Source organism: Salvelinus sp. IW2-2015, linkage group LG19 (assembly GCF_002910315.2).
Source record: "Salvelinus sp. IW2-2015 linkage group LG19, ASM291031v2, whole genome shotgun sequence".
NCBI classification, from domain to species: Eukaryota; Metazoa; Chordata; class Actinopteri; order Salmoniformes; family Salmonidae; genus Salvelinus; species Salvelinus sp. IW2-2015.
This window is the reverse complement of record NC_036859.1, coordinates 24,140,033-24,158,331: the sequence shown is the minus strand read 5'-3', so window position 1 is coordinate 24,158,331 and position 18,299 is coordinate 24,140,033. Positions and strand designations below refer to the sequence as shown.

Genomic DNA, 18,299 nt, shown 5'->3' with positions numbered 1-18,299 from the left:
GCACCGCCCTATGGGACCCCCAATCACAGCCGGATGTGATGCAGCTTGGATTCAAACCAGGTGACGTCTCTTGCACTGAGATGCAGAATCTTAGACCACTGTGCCACTCAGGAGCCCCTMGATCACACATGATCCAGCATTCACTCTGTGAGGTTTGCGATTAATTACTAAAAGTTAAACAAAACACATATCATGAGTGAAACCTCCTCATTCCAAAGTGTAATGGTTTGGGATATAGCCCAGCTGCATATTTTAAAGTAATCTTTCAACTCTTTATCAGTGCAGACAAAGGTCTCATATTAGTCGCCTGTCTACATTGCTCTATTTCAAACTATTGTCTGGATGCTGGAACTTCTCAGACATTTTTGGTCACCACCCAGGTGTGTTTTATGCAGTAAATTAAAGTATCTGACTGTTTAGTAATATTTAGTTACTATATTTACATCAAAACACATTTAGAGAAGGTGAGAGACGTTATACAGTTACAAATGGTACTATGTTTATCATGGCAGGGAATCATCAATCTTCCTACATTAACAGGGGGACTGGTCATTGCCTTAGTGGACCTAACTTAGTAGATAATATAGTGTTCTCCCAGACTTCTGGTATACTTACTCAATATCATGCAAGAGAACTGTCTAAATACATGATTAAAGGGTGTTATGGTTTAGTACTTTGCTTAAATAAACATTTAACCCGCTTGGAATGTTAGCTCTGTTAGCTACATATTTAGTCATTTATTATTACATTTTGCGCTAGCTCATTTTGTGAATCTGCTTCCAAGGTACCGAGACTCAATTGATGAGAATAGTATACAGCTTGTATGTAAATGGTAGCTTGATATAAAATGGATACATTCTAAAATGAGAGGAGTCTGAATTGGAAGTTTGCCTGYCTTGGAGGAGGGTTAATTCGAATGTTTAGTCTAGAAACCTGAAAAGTTATTTTAAGTACATTTTGGAGAGGTGAATATGTTCATACACTGTACCTCATCATGGGAAGATATTGTTGAACTAACTGACAAAGCTTTTCAAGGCAGTGAATAATGCAAAGCAACAAAATACATTACAGTCATGTGATACAAATGAAATGACAATGACAAGTCGACAAAACGTTTAGTCTAATGCCATAGTATTTTTGTCTCAGGACCACTAAAACAGCACTCAGACACAGATTTGAGAAAAAATCCTTAGATTTGGGGGAAAGTGTTCAACTTTAGGAACAAGGGAAGACAGCAAAGAACTCCTTCCAGCCATGACACCAGATGGTACAGAGAGGAAAGGATCAACGTTCCCTGAGCTGCCTCTTCCCAGGGGAAGATATTACTTCCATAAATGGGTCAAGTTTTCCTCCTTTTTAAGGAAGGTTTATATGAGTAAAATGCAGTTCTTACAGTGGGGTTCAAAATTATTGACACCCTTGATAAAGATAAGCAATAATGACTGTATAAATAAATCATTCAAATACTGAGCTATATTGTATACAAAATAAATACATGGGGAAATTATGAGTTTAMGCTAATACAATTGCTCAGAGAAAGATTTTGTTAAACAAGTAATATTTTTTCAAAGATCATACCCCCAAGACATACTAATTTCTCACCATTACCAATAACAGGGGAGGTTAGTATGTCTTGGGGATATGATCTTTGACCCTTCTTTACTCGTTGTAACTTCTTTACTCATCCTTATTCACGATACATTCAGGATTATCAGTAATCATGGTAGCATCCACATTAATGTAGAAGTGTTTAGAAACATATCATACTCTTATTTACAATAAAAGTGACTCCAAAATGACACAATACATTTTTAACCACTAATTTCTATTTGGCACAAAATTATCTGAAAAACCAAAACTAACAGCAAATGCATCCAACAAGTKATTTTTAAGAATCTTTAGGGGTGTCAATAATTTTGACCCCTACCTTTTTATGAAAAAAAAACAAAAAACATTTATTGTTACACAAAATCTCTGTCACGCCCTGACCATAGTTTGCTTTGTATGTTTCTATGTTTTGWTTGGTCAGGGTGTGATCTGAGTGGGCATTCTATGTTGTATGTCTAGTTTGTCTATTTCTATGTGTTTGGCCTGATATGGTTCTCAATCAGAGGCAGGTGTTAGTCGTTGTCTCTGATTGGGAACCATATTTAGGTAGCCTGTTTTGGGTTGTGGGTGATTGTTCCTATTACTGTGTTCCTGTGTTCGTGTTAACTATATGGGACTGTTTCGTTTTCGTTCATTTGTCGGTTTATTGTTTTTGTTTGTTGTTTCAAGTATCCTTATTAAAATGGATACTTACCACGCTGRATCTTGGTTCTCCTCACTTTCTCCCGACGAAGAACGTTACAATCTCTTTCTCTGAGCAATTTTCTTAGTAGGCTTATAAAATAATAAAATTTCAAAATGTTTTGGAGCATTACAATATACCTCAGTATTTAAATTATTTATTTTATACAGTCATTATTGCTCATYTTTATTAAGGGTGTCAATAATTTTGGACCCCACTGTATGTTGTTAAGAAATAGCTGTTGTTATAGTAACAGGTGTTTGGATTTAATGTTGTCCCATCAAGCACTACAACTAATTATTTATTTGTCATTATGGCATTGAGCTCCTTCTTATGGTTTTGTATTTTGTTTCTTTCTTGTTTTTCAGTGGGGAAATGCCATCCAACAGAATAACAGCAGTTTATTTGATTCCACTCACTGAACTTACTCTATCTTACTTTTTGGGCCTCCTGTGATTTATAACTTATAAGTGCTTAATTACGTGTATAAAATAAACATTAGATAACACACAAAGTTTGGAGAATTTGTGTAGTTCTATGTTTGAGCCTTCAGTGGGTTACAGACTGGCTAACCTTTAGTTGATTGAATGTTCTCTTTCATGCTCACATCTTGTCTTTTTTGTGAGGGGGGGGGGGACTATTTTGGACATTACAAATACAGCACAGTTAATGGAGCCATTCCAGAGTCCCCATGCAATTGACAGACAGGTGTTTAAATTAGAGCATTGAATCGAATGCCAACAAAGTCTTCAAATTGAAATTCAACCAATGCAAGGTGGTTGGTCAGGCATTTAGGATTCCTTTTTTTTATGGTGACTGATGTAAGGTTAGTGTCTTGTCTACCTGTTCAGCTCTTTTGGAGTTTTTCAATGAAAAGCGCTCCACTTCAAAGAAACAAACTTGTGAAATGACTGAAATGTCCCCCTGGTGTCTAGATGTGCTGACTGTTGACAAGCCTTCAAATGAAATAACCTCCCTTTYTACTGCATCCTTTACCACTGGAGAAAATGTGTGCATCTTCTGATATCCAGGTTCTCCACCTGGGTCAAACCAATCATATTAGAGATTAGTCCAGGTCACACAAACAGAACACTCATCTGCCTCTGTGGAGTGGAATCGATTGCAAAATATGGGGATACATTTCATCGACGCTATGAAATTGAGCAATGAAATGCATCCTCCTCTGTGAATAAACATGATGGCTTTTATATTTGAAAATATCAATTTTTTTTCTCACATATGATCTGGCATATTGAGGGTTAACAGTGCCAGTTTGAAAAAGCATTGCCTTAAATGCTGAATGAGAAAATMAGAAATTGATTTTTCTTTTCATATTAGTGTGCATGAGTCATGCCACAATTAAATTGCAAAGTTAAAATGAAAATAGAAAATGGTTAATTGAAAAGCCAAATGGTAAACAGAAAATTGTAAATGCAATGTGCAAAATGAAATTTAAAGTGTCTGTTTTCATTTTCCAACTACCCAATTAAGCATTTTCTCATTTTCAAAAGTGTATACAAATTGCTTCTTGGAGGRGTGAACCAAGAGAGCAACACACCCCTATGTAATAGTACATCCTAGCCATGGCGGGCTCTCTGTACATTGATTTTAGACTAGTGTAAACAGGTCTCCTGTGTACCAGAAAAGCATAGGCCTGTTAAACTGAAGCCTAGCAATTGACTCACGGAGCCAATGCAACTCTTCAGGTCTCAGACAAGGTAGGGCCTACTCATCATGCATGTGTGGTAACTGAACCACCTCAGTCAAGATTCACCATCTTTTGACCTCTTCCTCACAGAGACCCAGCTGAGCCACGAAACAAATATGACTGACAGGGTTCAAACAAGGCTATTCTGCACATCAGAAGAGCACATTAGCCTGCTAAACCAAAGCCTATAGCCAATGCAACTCTTCAGGTATCAAYTAAGGTTACTCATCATGCAAACAAGTAACCAGGAAGAAGTGATTTGTGACCATGTGATGAGTAACTTTGCCTAATGTTGAGTAACTTTGCCAGGGACCAGACAAATTGCATTAGCTCCCCAAGCTAAATTGCCTAGGTTTTGGCTTGGCAGGCTAAAATGTTCTTCTGGTGTACAGCACACCAGGTTTGAAACATGTCAGTTACACTAGTCTAAAATCAATGCACATAGGATGCATTACCTCATGGTGGTGTCCTGTTGCTCTCTGGRTAAGGCCTCCAGGAAGCAATTTAAATAAACGTTTAAAATAAAAAGAGAAAATGCTAAATTGGGCAATTTGAAAATGAAAATAGCCATTTTCCATTTCACTTTGCAAATTCTTTTTACCATTTTCTGTTAACCATTTGCCATTTTCTGTTTTCCATTTCCCATTTTAATTTAGAATTTCCATGAACCATTTCCAATATTAAATTAGCCATTTTKAATTTTCTTTTTAACATTAGAATTTCATTGTGTCATGAATCATACATACTGATATGAACATATAAATGCATTTATAATTTTACATTTCAATTGAGCATTTAAGCATTTTCGTAATGGCACGGATCACCCTCCATACTAACACGGTAATAGCATAACATGTGCTCCAATAGGTCAATATAATTCACGGGTTTTTTGACTTGCGTAACAGCACAGAGCTGGCTTCAGTCATTTCAAAGTTCATAAGGAGAAAGCATCCCTCCACGGACGCCAGTGCTGCTGTAGCCTACCAGCACACAATTGTCCCGTACGTGCAGATGGTACTCTGGTTCGATGGCTTCAGGGAAACGGAATTTCTGCATTTGAGCCTCAGTTCGGTGATTCGGGACTTAGTAAAGCTTTCAATGTAATATTTGACACGGCTGCTGCAGACCTGTGACTTCTTCCCAAAGACCAGACGAAGTGCCAAGTGATGCCAAAACATTGCGCGCGGACAACCAAGCAGTGCGTGTTTCTCTCTTTATCAAGTATTTGGATTTGACAAATCAAAGCCTTTCAAGGTTCATTCCTTCAACTAACTTCATAGTTGGTTTTAATTATCTTTAACCTGGAATATTGGATTTTTTTCTTCTTCATAAAAACCCTTTTAGTCACTTGAATGGGATTGTGACCTCTCGTCAATGAAGTCCGGCAGGCGACCAATGAATTAAATATGAGAAGTTTGATTGTTTTTATTCTGTCTTTATCAACGTGTCTGTCAGTGGTAAGTACTACAACAGTACTTTTACTGTATATTTCGTTTTGTGTTAGGCCTATCCCCCGGTGCGGCAGGGTAGTCTAGTGGTTAGAGCGTTGGACTAGTAAACTAAAGGTTGAAAGTTTGAATCCCCGAGCTGACAAGGTACAAATCTGTCGTTCTGCCGCTGAACAGGCAGTTAACCCACTGTTCCTAGGCCGTCATTGAAAAAAAGAATTTGTTCTTAATATTAACTGACTTGCCTAGTTAAATAAAGGTTAAAAAAATGCATGATGATAAAATGTGCACAAGGATGAAGCTTTCTATTGCTTGAAAATATAAACTAACAAATGTGTGGCATTACGATGGATGGATTTGGTAAGAAGAGGTTTTTGTCCATATAGGGTAGCCTAGGGTACAATGTTCTACTTGTTTACTCTCATTTATTACACCAATTTGCTCTCTGCAGTTTACAGAAGTTGAACTCTTGATTTAAGCATGCAGCATTTTTCACAGTCAAAGAGATATGGTATAAACACAGGCAGATGTAGGATCTTAATTTGAGCCAGTTTGCTACAGCAGGAAAATAATCCTGCAGCAACAGAACATTTTAATTATTATGTGGAGTCTAATTAATATAKATTTTTATAGGGGTTGATATATTTTTCTTAAGAGAAAATCAAGTAAAAAATGTCAGTGGACATTCCAAACGTCAGAAGTTTTTTTAAACCTCAAATAGACTACAACTTTTACAATTCCTGCASTGCAGGAAAGTTCTACAACAGGGTGATCACATTAAGATCCTACAGCTGTAGCAGTAATGAATAGGCTTGTGCTATTCAAAGCATCAAGATCTCATTTTGCCATGAATCTYTCATTGGAGTGCTCTTTACAGGGCAAATGATAGTCTAGGTAATTTCATATTTCCGCTAAATAGCATCCTCATCATCCTCCCCTCACGGGATGCTCTGAATTTACCCATTGCTGTGCTTATGTTGCCTGTGCCCCCAATGTGTGGCAGAGTAAATGGGACACAGGTGTGAATGGATGCCTGGTCCTATAGTGCATATAATAAGCTTATACCCATCAGAACAAGATATAACAACTGTTCGGTGTGAGCTATGATGCAGTGGATTCTGATGTAATGATTTGACTCGTGAGAGTGAAATACAGCTATTTTTAACCATATTCTGCAACAACGTGGAAAGTAGAACCCAAACAGATTCTATATGCAACTCTATGATAGAATGCCTTTCACACAGGATGTTGTTAACCTCTGAAAAATGTGTTAAATAGGACAGTCTGACTCTACTGTCTGCATAGTCTTACAGACTTTTATAGGTATAGACTTCGATTTTTACATTGTTTGGAGGCACAAATAATATGGGTCACCTGAAACGCTCCAGACTATGTCTATCTCAGAGGAGRTACCCAGGAAAGGGCTGAAAATAGCCCATATTAATATATGTAGCCTTAGAAATAAGGTTAAAGAAATCAATAACTTGCTAACATTAGATAACATTTATATATTAGCCATTTCTGAGACTTAGATAATTCGTTTGATGATACAYCAGTATCAATACAAGGATATAACATCTATAGAAGAGACAGGAATGCTTATTGGGGAGGTGTTGCTCTATATGTTCAGAGCCATATCCCTMTAATGCTTAGAAAGATCMCACGTCAAGTGTTATTGAAGTGCTGTGGTTGCAGGTTCACCTGCCTCATCTAAAGCCTATTATTTTGGGGTGTTGCTATAGGCCACCAAGTGCTAACAGTCAGTATCTAAGTAATGTGTGTGAAATGCTTGATAGTATATATGATGCAAACACAGATGTTTACTATCTTGGGGACCTGAATATCTGTCCGCTCAAGAGGAATCGTTTCACAGTAACCAGTGCCTATAATCTGGTTCAGGTTATTAATCAACCTACCATGGTGTTTACAGACACTACAGGGACAAGATCATCCACATGTATTGATTACATTTTTACTAATACTGTAGAACTTTGTTCTAGAGCTGTATAAGCCAAGCCATTAAAAAAGCCATATGCAACCTATGTTGTGATAATTGCATTGTTTGCTCTATAACCATAAATTCATACGCCACCGTGAATACAATAAGGCCATGACAACAAAAAGACAACAGTCACACAGTGGCCGAATAAATTCAACTACACGTTTGTTTYTTTCATCWCAAAACCGGAAAGCCTCATCTGTCCGCTGAAGTCCACAAAGCAAATATTGCATTCAAACAGGTATATGGTCAAGCAAGTTAATGTTTTCGACAGTTTACTAAACAACTACTGATTTAGAACCAAGGAGTTACTGCAAGTCAGCACAAAGACAACAGGAGCGCTGCCTCCGCTATTCCAGCACCATTTCAACTTAATCATTTAAACATCAAATCAACAAGGCTATATATGTTTAGTTTAATACACTGAAAACAAACTTAAAGATACAACAAAACTATTTAGTCCAATCAATGTTGCTAAATATCATGCTTCTGATAGGCTAATTGACATCAATTGATTCAATTGGAGGTGTACCTGTGTATGTATTTCAAGGCCTACCTTCAAACTCAGTGCCTCTTTGCTTGACATCATGGGAAAATCAAAAGAAATCAGCCAAGACCTCAGAAAACCAATTGTAGACCGCCACAAGGCTGGTTCATCCTTGGGAGCAATTTCCAAATGCCTGAAGGTACCACGTTCATCTGTACAAACAATAGTACGCAAGTATAAACTCCATGAGACCACGCAGCCGTCATACCGCTCAGGGAGGAGACGCGTTCTGTCTCCTAGAGATGAATGTACTTTGGTGCAAAAAGTGCAAATCAATCCCAGAACKACAGCAAAGGACCCTGTGAAGATGCTGGAGGAAACGGGTACAAAAGTATCTACATCCACAGGTAAACGAGTCCTATATCGACATAACCTGAAAGGCCGCTCAGCAAGGAACTGCTCCAAAACAGTTTGCAACTGCACATGGGGACAAAGACCGTACTTTTTGGAGAAATATCCTCTGGTCTGATGAAACAAAAATAGAACTGTTTGGTCATAATGACCATCATTATTGTTGGAGGAAAAAGGGGGAGGCTTGCAAGCCGAAGAACACCATTCCAACCGTGAAGCACGGGGGTGGCAGCATCATGTTGTGGGGGTGCTTTGCTGCAGGAGGGACTGGTGCACTGCACAAAATAGATGGCATCATGAAGATGGAAAATGATGTGGATATATTGAAGCAACATCTCAAGACATCAGTCAGGAAGTTAAAGCTTGGTTGCAAATGGGTCTTCCAAGTGGACAATGACCCCAAGCGTACTTCCAAAGTTGTGACAAAATGGCTTAAYGACAACAGAGTCAAGGTATTGGAATGGCCATCACAAAGCCCTGACCTAAATCCTGTAGAAAATTTGTGTGCYGAACTGAAAAAGCATGTGCGAGCAAGGAGTCCTACAAACCTGACTCGGTTACACCAGCTCTGTCAGGAGGAATGGGCCAAAATTCACCCAACTAATTGTGAGAAGCTTGTGGAAGGCTACCCAAAATGTTTGACCCAAGTTAAACAAAGGCAATGCTACCAAATACTAATTGAGTGTATGTAAACRTCTGACCCACTGGGWATGTGATGAAAGAAATAAAAGCTGAAATAAATCATTCTCTCTACTATTATTCTGACATTTCACATTCTTAAAATAAAGTGGTGATCCTAACGGACATAAAWTMGAATTTTTACTTGGATTAAATGTCAGGAATTGTGAAAAACTGAGTTTAAATGTATTTGGCTAAGGTGTATGTAAACRTCCGACTTCAACTGTATGTATGTCTGTGTGTGGGTGTGTTCGCCCTCAAGTAAAGCAAAAAATGTTGACTCACCCTACAGTATTTGTAGACTAGTTCAACGTCAATGCCATCCTCCTCTCTTCATGTTGGCAAAATGGTCTATGGCTCTGTCCAGTGGAGATTTTAGTATGTAAATCTTTGTGGGGCAAACTAAAACATTTTTAGATGCATGCCAGCAAAGCCACTACACAACACAACATTAACAATACATTTTTTGGAGGATAATGGTGAAAAAAAACGGTGCCCATAAACTGTTAGGGCCTACATAAAGCTGTCCCAACAGCAGAGTCCCAACAACCGTCCCAACACCTTACCACCGCAACACATGGCTATCAGCGTAGCCTTGTCTGGCAGRGAAACAGTTCATTCAGCCTCATTTACTGCCTTTAAAAAAAACATAGCTYATATGGCTGACTTGTTTAAACAAATGTGGTTCCTATTGACAATTGAGATGTACAAACTATGACATAACAGGACGTTGAGCGGAWAAGAGGCAATCCGTATTTTCGATTAAGACATGAGCTAGGACAGACGTAGTCAATATAACTATTTGTTCAGCACTTTTGAAATGCACAGTGATAGAATGGGCTGTTCTTCCAGTATTCTCCCTGTACACCAAGTCAGAACCYCAGGATAACTAAAGGGGGCATATAAGCAGACAATGAAAGCTCTTACAATATTTGATGATGACATTTCTCTAAAACAGGCTATAGGCTACATGTGTACCACCAAGTCAGAACAGTAGGCTAAATGATGAGGGGAAAAGGGACTGAATTATTAGGGTGAGGCACATGGGCTACTAACAGCTTACTATACAACATACACTTAGTATTACTTTCTAAGCTACATTATACATATCTCCCTGGCATATTACATGCATCAGCATACAATATATTTTTGGACTCACATTGTTTTGCTGTGCTCACTTCAACAGGAAGGTGACACAGTGGTAATTTGAGGGCAAGTTTTGTCATCAAACTTTGACATCAAAGTCTGTCATTCTCTGGATTTATTGTGCTTTCAAGACAACTGGGAACAACAACAAAAAAACAATGTCGAATTATGATGTTAGTAATCTTCAGGTCGGAGCTCTAGACTTGGAATTCTTTCAAAACTTATTTTCCCAGTCGGAGCTCGTTTTTTGTTGTTGTCTTGAACTCACTAAAGTCTGAGATTTCCCAGTTCCGAGTTTCCAGTTGTTTTGAATGTGGCAGAAGTCATGCTGGATTGAAAGCGTGGCCAATGTTGAAAGTTTATCCTTTTTAAGCTTGGAAAAGAGACCCTTAAACCCAGACATGGACCACACATGCACTCCACTGAATAGATGTCCTTTAGATGTTTCTTAAATTGGAGTTCACCTGTGGTAAATTCAGTTGATTGGACATGATTTGGAAATGATTTGGAAATGCACACACTTGTCTATATAAGGTCCCACAGTTGACAGTGCATGTCAGAGCAAAAACAAAGCCATGAGGTTGAAGGAATTGTCCGTAGAGCTCCAAGACAGGATTGTGTCAAGGCACAGATCTGGGGAAGGGTACTCAAACATTTCTGCAGCATCGAAGGTCCCCAAGAACACAGTGGCCTCCATCATTCTTTAATGGAAGACATTTGGAACCARCAAGACCCTTTCTAGAGCTGGCCACCTGGCCAAACTGAGCAATCGGGGAGAAGGGCCTTGGTCAGGGAGGTGACCAAGAACCCAATGGTCACTCTGACAGAGCTCTAGAGTTCCTTTGTGGAGATGGGAGAACCATCTCTGCAGCACTCCACCAATCAGGCCTTTATGATAGAGTGGCCAGATGGAAGCCACTCCTCAGTAAAAGGCACATGATAGCCCGCTTGGAGTTTGCCAAAAGGCACCTAAAGACTCCCAGACCATGAGAAACACAATTCTCTGGTCTGATGAAACCAAGATTGAACTATTTGGCCTGAATMCCAAGTGTCACGCCTGGAGGAAACCTGGCACCATCCCTATGGTGGTGGCAGCATCATGCTCTGAGGATGTTTTTCAGCGGCATGGACTGGGAGACTAGTCAGGATCAAGGCAAAGATGAACAGAGCAAAGTACAGAGAGATCCTTAATGAAAACCTGCTCCATAGCGCTCAGGACCTCAGACTGGGGCAAAGTTTTACCTTCCAACAGMACAATGACCCTAAGCACACAGCTAGGACAATGCAGGAGTGGCTTCGGGACAAGTCTCTGAATATCCTTGAGTGGCCCAGCCAGACCCCAGACTTGAACCTGATCTATCTCTGGAGATACCTGAAAATAGCTTTGCAGCAACACTCCCCATCCAACCTGACAGTGCTTGAGAGGATCTGCAGAGAAAAATGGGTGAAACTCCCAAAATACAGGTGCGCCAAGCTTGTAGCGTCATACCCAAGGTATTATACCCGAGGCTGTAATCGCTACCAAAGGTGCTTCAACAAAGTACTGAGTAAAGGGTCTGAATACTTACGTGAATGTGATATTTTTTTATTTATACTAAAAATCTGTTTTTGCTTTGTCATTGTGGGGTATTGTGTGTAGATTGAGAGATAAAAAAAAAATGTTTTTAGAATAAGGCTGTAACGTAACAAAATGTGGAAAAGTCAAAGGGTCTGAATACTTTCCGAAGGCACTGTATTTAACGTGATTTGATGTCATTTTATCTGTGGCCAATGACTTTGAGGCTTCTTGGATGGGCACTTCTAATGTAACTCCATGGCAGCACCCAAGGGGTTTGAATTTTTGAGCTCTCCCCATAGATTTGGCGGTGACGTAATGTCCTCATGAGTGACAGACCACTGAGCCAATCACGGCGCAACTAGAGAACATTACCAACCCATACACTCAATATTTTCCTCTGGCTGCCCCACTCCCACGGAAAGCACTGAGCTAGGCTGAAACGSCAGCATTTTGGAGTTGCCTTACTCAAGAAAATACAGCTTTTTTAACTCAATTATTTTCTTTTTTTCATTGTTTGCAAACTGATATGTGACACGTATTAATGCGAAAATAACATGCAAAACATGCTAAACAGGTGGGCTCTACCCCACCTGCCCTGAATGGCGGGTCGCCACTGGCTCTGTCAAACAGTACACTTTTAGTTTTTGTTGTCATAGCTAAAATGCTTGCTAGCCTGACTTCCTTGCATGGGCAACAATGAACCAGCTATGTTAGATAGCTAGCTAGCTAGCTAGCTAGCTAGCTAGTTTATGTGAGCCAACCAGGCTACATCTAGGCTACGTATTGAACTTCAATCATCTCAGGCCAGTGGCACAACATATTTAGTTAAAGGTAGATCAGAATCGGCATTGGCCTGTACAGAGAATTAAGTCAAAAACACAAGTTAAAATCCCAATCTCCATCCATGGCTTAGGAAAGGGACGATTTGGCAGGCTAGCTACTGTAGGACATCAACACAAGCAGACRAGAAACTTTTTTCTGAAAATGACGTTTTGCAAAGGAAGTCATTTGATTGGTCTGAAGCCAAATCCAAACTGGCCTCCCTTGGGGGGTGTTTTGCTGCACCAGCACAACTCACAGTTGAGTTAAGCTAATTATTTTATAAAATGTTTTTTCAAGGGGAGCCAAATGCTTGCTGGCATCAATCAATCAAATGRTACGGCTGCAAAAAGTTATACTCTTTTGGTCCAGACAGTATCAGATACATGGGTTCCCATACTGAGACAGACGGGCGCTGTTTCCCTTGCTCAGATGATTTCAGCCACTTGCGAATTGACGGAATATTATGAAAACAGAGAGATACTAAGAGAAATTAATTATAATTGTATTTATTTATTGGTGAAATATTTGGGGAAGCCTGGCTTCCCTTGGCATCCATGAATACACAKCACTGCCCGGAAATCAAAAGTTACAAAAGCTGTGCCTAAAATASTGTATAAGAGATCATACAGAATATTTTGCTGTGACTCTTATGTGGATGATGTTAAAAATATTTGTTGGTCTGATGTGATTAATAAGGAGCATCCAGAAGCTTTACTTGATGAATTTATTAAATTGCTTCTTCCAATTATTGATAAACATGSACCTGTTAAGAAACGGACTGTTAGAACAGTTACGGCTCCATGGATTGATGAGGAATTGAAAAACTATATGGTTGAAAGAGWTGGGGCAAAGGAATCTGGCTGCACATCTGACTGGCTGACTTAATGCAAGTTGAGAAATTATGTGACTAAACTCAACAAAAAGAAGAAGAAACGGTATTATGTATTAWGCCAAGATCAATGATATAATGAATGATGGAAAAAAACTTTGGAGTACTTTAAATTTAAATTATGGGCAGAAAGACGAATTCAACTCAATCTTTAATCGAATCAGATGGCTTATTAATCACAAAACCATTTGATGTTGCCAATTATTTTAATGATTACTTCATTGGCAAAGTGGGCAAAATTAGGCAGGAAATGCCAACAATGAACAGTGAGCCATCATACTCATGCATAAAAAAATGAATAATGAACAAAAAGCATTGCACGTTGGAATTTTGTAAAGTTAGTGTGGGAGAGGTGGAAAAAATTATTGATATTGATCAATAATGACAAACCTCCTGGCATTGACAACTTGGATGGTAGCTGACTCTATAGCCACTCCTATCTGTCATATCAAAGCCTAGAGGAATGTCTTTGTCCTCAGGCCTGGAGGGAAGCCAAAGTCATTTACTGGTTCTAACACTGGCCTGTGTGTCCATGTATGCTGATGATTCAACCATATGCATGTCAGAAACCACAGTTAATGAAGTCACTGAAACCCTTAACAAGGAGGTGCAGTCAGTTTTGGAATGGGTGGCCAGTAATAAACTGGTCCTGAACATCTCTAAAACTAAGAGCATTGTATTTGCTACAAATCATTCCCTAAGCTCTAGACCTCAGCTGAATCTGGTAATGAATGGTGTGGCTGTTGAACAAGTTGAGGAGACTAAATTACTTGGTGTTACCTTATATTGTAAACTGCCATGGTAAAAACATATAGATTCAATAGTTGTAACGATGGGGAGAGGTCTGTCCATAGAGTTACTCTTCTTTTTTGACACCACACTCCAAAAGCAAGTCCTGCAGGCTCTAGTTTTGTCTTATCTTGATTATTGTCATGTCATGTGATCAAGTGCTGCAAAGAAAGACCTAATTAAGCTGCAGCTGGCCCAGAACAGAGCGGCAGGTCTTGCTCTTCATTGTAATCATAATATAAATACTATGCATGCTAGGCTCTCTTGGCTAAGAGTTGAGGAGAGACTGACTCCATCGCTTCTTCTTTTTATAAGAAACATTAATGTGCTGAAATATAAAAATTGTTTGCATAGTCAACTTACACACAGCTCTGACACACACTTACCCCACCAGACATGCCACCAGGGGTCTTTTCACAGTCCCCAAATCCAGAACAAATTCAAGAAAGTGTACATTATTATATAGAGCTATTATTGCAATGAACTTCCTTCCATCTCATATTGCTCAAATAAACATCAAACCTAGTTTCAAAAAACAGATTCTCCCGTATTTGACCTAGATATTGTGTGTATGTATAGATATGTGTGCCGTTTTTAAATTATATGTAGTTCTGTCCTTGAGCTGTTCTTGTCTATTAATGTTCTGTATTATGTTATGTTTCATGTTTATTAATTGGTCTTTTCATGAATCAGAGTAGCTCTGAAAAAGATCTGATGTGAAAAGACCAATTAGTGGAAAAAATATCAGAATTGGGCTGGCTGTGTAAACACAGCCTATGTGCCCCAGCCTAATCACTGTTGGTTTGTTATGGTGCAATTAGGGCAACATGGGAAAGAAACTGTACTGTATCATGAAAGTGCTAGAGGACTTTTTGCCAGGGCAAATGAACCCCTTCTCTCAAAATAGGTTGAATATTTGATGTGTAATAACTTTTCTTCTCCATCAACCAGATGTGAGCAGAGCAGAGTGAATAATCATTCATTTATCCCATATTAATATGGGTTATAGAGATTCAACAATTTCAGTAGCTACTGAGAATTTTGACGAGTGGGACTGTCTGAAATACATTGAATTCAATATATTTAATACATTGAATTCAATAAATGTAATGACTAAGCAGGAACAAACTTGAGGAAAGTTTCAGAACCTCTAGATAAGAGATGGAGTCTGTCTAGCTATACATATTTTGTGTGTACAGCCCATCTGTATACAGTAGAGTAATGTCTTAGAAATACTTAAGCACTGTATGTTGAGCCAAGTATGGAAGCTCTTGATAAGCTCTTGGGCTCCCGAGTTGCACAGCGGTCTAAGGCACTGCATCTCAGTGCAAGAGGTGTCACTACAGTCACTGGTTCAAATCCAGGCTGTATCACATCCAGCTGTGACTGTGAGTCCCATAGGGTGGCGCACAATTGGTCTGGGGTAGGCTGTCATTGTAAATAATATTTTTTTCTTAACTACTTGCCTCGTTAAATAAAGGTTAAATAAAATGTATAATATAGGCTGTCTATACAGTAGGTATTAATGTTTAATACAACGCAGTGCTTCCTTTGTAATACATGAAAAGAAGGACATATGGTACTGTACAGAAATACCTATCTGAGCATAATTTGTATGCACTGTCTGTAGGCATCTACAGAGACTGTTGCCAAAACAGATGTGGTAATAGGCCTTCTCTTTTCATTTCCAAGTGGACTCTTTTCAGGTCATTAGCAAAAGCTCATAATTATCTTGTAACTCAATCAACAGATCAAGATCAACAGCTGCCTCATATGCGCAATTAACCTGTATATGACATTGAAGTGGTTGCTTATTGCAATGATATGTTCTTGACTCCCAAGTATAAAGTACATTGGATCCGTCACACACAAAGTAATTCTGTCTCATTCAATAGTCAGTGCCCTGTTATCTAATTGATGAGAGGGATTTTTTTCAGGAAAACAGCTAACTTCCTGCATTTCAAGACAATTTATGTTGAAAAAAAATTCAGTTTTATAATGCTATTCTACACTTTTTGCTGTGATTCAGAGAGAAAAATGGTCTGTTTTATCACTCATCTCATGCATTGTTCATATTTTGCCATGAGGCTGAGAAAATTTAGAATTTTTTAAGCTAGTTTCCTGCGATTATAGTTAATTTGCTATCATATTGCTACCTGAGGGTCCCCGACCTCCATGAGGCCCACAACCCCCGAAAAAACATTTGGTTGGCAGACCCCTGGAGTTAGAGGCACGTGATCTGCGAGCCTGTTTGTTAATCTGGCCCTGAAAATAGTAAGGTCTAGACACTGCCTTTCATCAAATTATAACAGATTGAATACGGTATGTGGGTAGTGGGTTAGTGGGTTAGTGACCACCCATACGTAAAATGCATGCATGACTGTAAGTCGCTTTGGATAAAAGCGTCTACTAAATGGCATATATTATTATATATTATATACCAGTCTTGGGTTCACAAGTCCATCTGGTTATAGACAGATATAAACCGTTTTAAACAGGATCACTGGACACTGATTTATCTGTTAGGGGAAAGAGGTAAATATTAGGGTTTTATTTGATATTATTGTATGGAACATATTATGCTGCAATTCGATTCATAACAATATTGGATAAAGGATAATCAAATAAAAAGCTACAGAGGCTTACTGTGTGTCCCCAGTGTTTGTGTTTTTAACATTAGTTACAAAATCAGCTGTGGGATACACAGTAGTAATATTAGAAGTTTAGGCTTTCACATTTTAGCCTGAAAGTCTGCGTTGAGTTGCATTTACTAAGATATATTACATTTGGAATGTATCTACTCTGCATCTCCTTTCTCTGACAGAATACTAGAAATTAATCATAGCAATATCCTACAACACCAATGGCCTTTCAATGAATATGTCTGTCTGCCACAATTTGGTTTAGCAAAGAAGCGTTTAAAAAATAAATTTGGTTTTGCAAAAAATAGATAGGATTGCTGCATTAACATAACTAAGGCCACACACATTAGTAGTGACAGCCGAGTTGACGCTGGGTGAAACCAGTAATTAGTGGTTGAGTGCTGAGTGCAGCCTCATTTAAAAGGCCCTTTAGCATGCTAGGAGTGAGTCACTAACTCTCACAGAGATGCATGCCCCAGCCACTGACCTGGCAATCTCTTCCATTTTGGGCAACGCTGTGAGAGTCCCAAGTCAGAGTGATTATTTCTGCTCACACGAGACCGCATACTCACGAAAGGTAGCAGTGTCCTCAGTGCCCATCCTAGCTAGCCAGGGGAAACATTCTGTTTAAAATGACGACACTGATTTTAAGGTTTCTCTCGGCCTGAAGGGAGAGGAGAGAAAGGAGATGTGCGTCCCAAATGACATCCTATTCCCTTTGTAGTGCACTACTTTTGGTCAGGGCCCTTAAGGCTCTGGGCAAAAGTAGTGCACTATGTAGGGAATAGGGTACCATTTGGGACACGATCAGAAGGACCAGTTGCCAGTCAGTTCCACAGTGCGATGTAGTTTCTTTGGATGCGTTTTGGACTGTCAGTGTAGATACAGTAGGTGTGTTTGCCTTAACAGAGGCCAGGGGTCATATCAGTCATTATTTGTGTCCCAAATGGACCCATATTCCCCATATACTGTACTATCAAAAGTAGTGCACTATGTTGGGTATAAGGTGCCATTTGGGATAAAGCATTAAGGGCCCATTGACCCAGTGCGAGTTCTCTTCCGCTTGGTGCCCCTGATTGTTTGTTAACGCTTCTGTAGCCTTTTTATAGACATTGCTGCCTGATGCCGTACTGTGTGTGTGTGTTCCCCCTGAGGCACGCTCTCTGTGTCATACTGTGTGGCTCTCACCCTTTCTGACACATGCCACTTGTTTCTCCTGGCAGGGATTGGGTGCGTTTAGCAGAAAAAGACTAACGGGAAACAAAAGTTGATTCTGACATACAGTTTGTTTTCAAGCCACTCTCTTCCTGCAGCACACTGACCAGTTTGACTATTATGTTCTTCACACTCAGTCCATCATCACCTTTGTATTGCACTTGACTCCTCCTGAAGAGACTAACATGTCGGTAACATACTTACACACTCTCTCACA

At 39.3% G+C, this 18,299-nt stretch overlaps 1 protein-coding gene across 1 annotated transcript in view; it reads left to right on the top strand.

Annotated features, from left to right (window-relative positions):
* Window positions 1-4,948: 4,948 nt before the first annotated feature.
* LOC111978942 (vasoactive intestinal polypeptide receptor 2-like) overlaps window positions 4,949-18,299 on the top strand; it is a 55,434-nt gene continuing 42,083 nt past the window's right edge. The window contains exon 1 of the mRNA XM_024009190.2: window positions 4,949-5,455. Coding sequence (XP_023864958.1) covers window positions 5,405-5,455 — 51 coding nt within the window. The 5' untranslated portion in view covers window positions 4,949-5,404. The remainder of the gene's footprint in view (window positions 5,456-18,299) is intronic.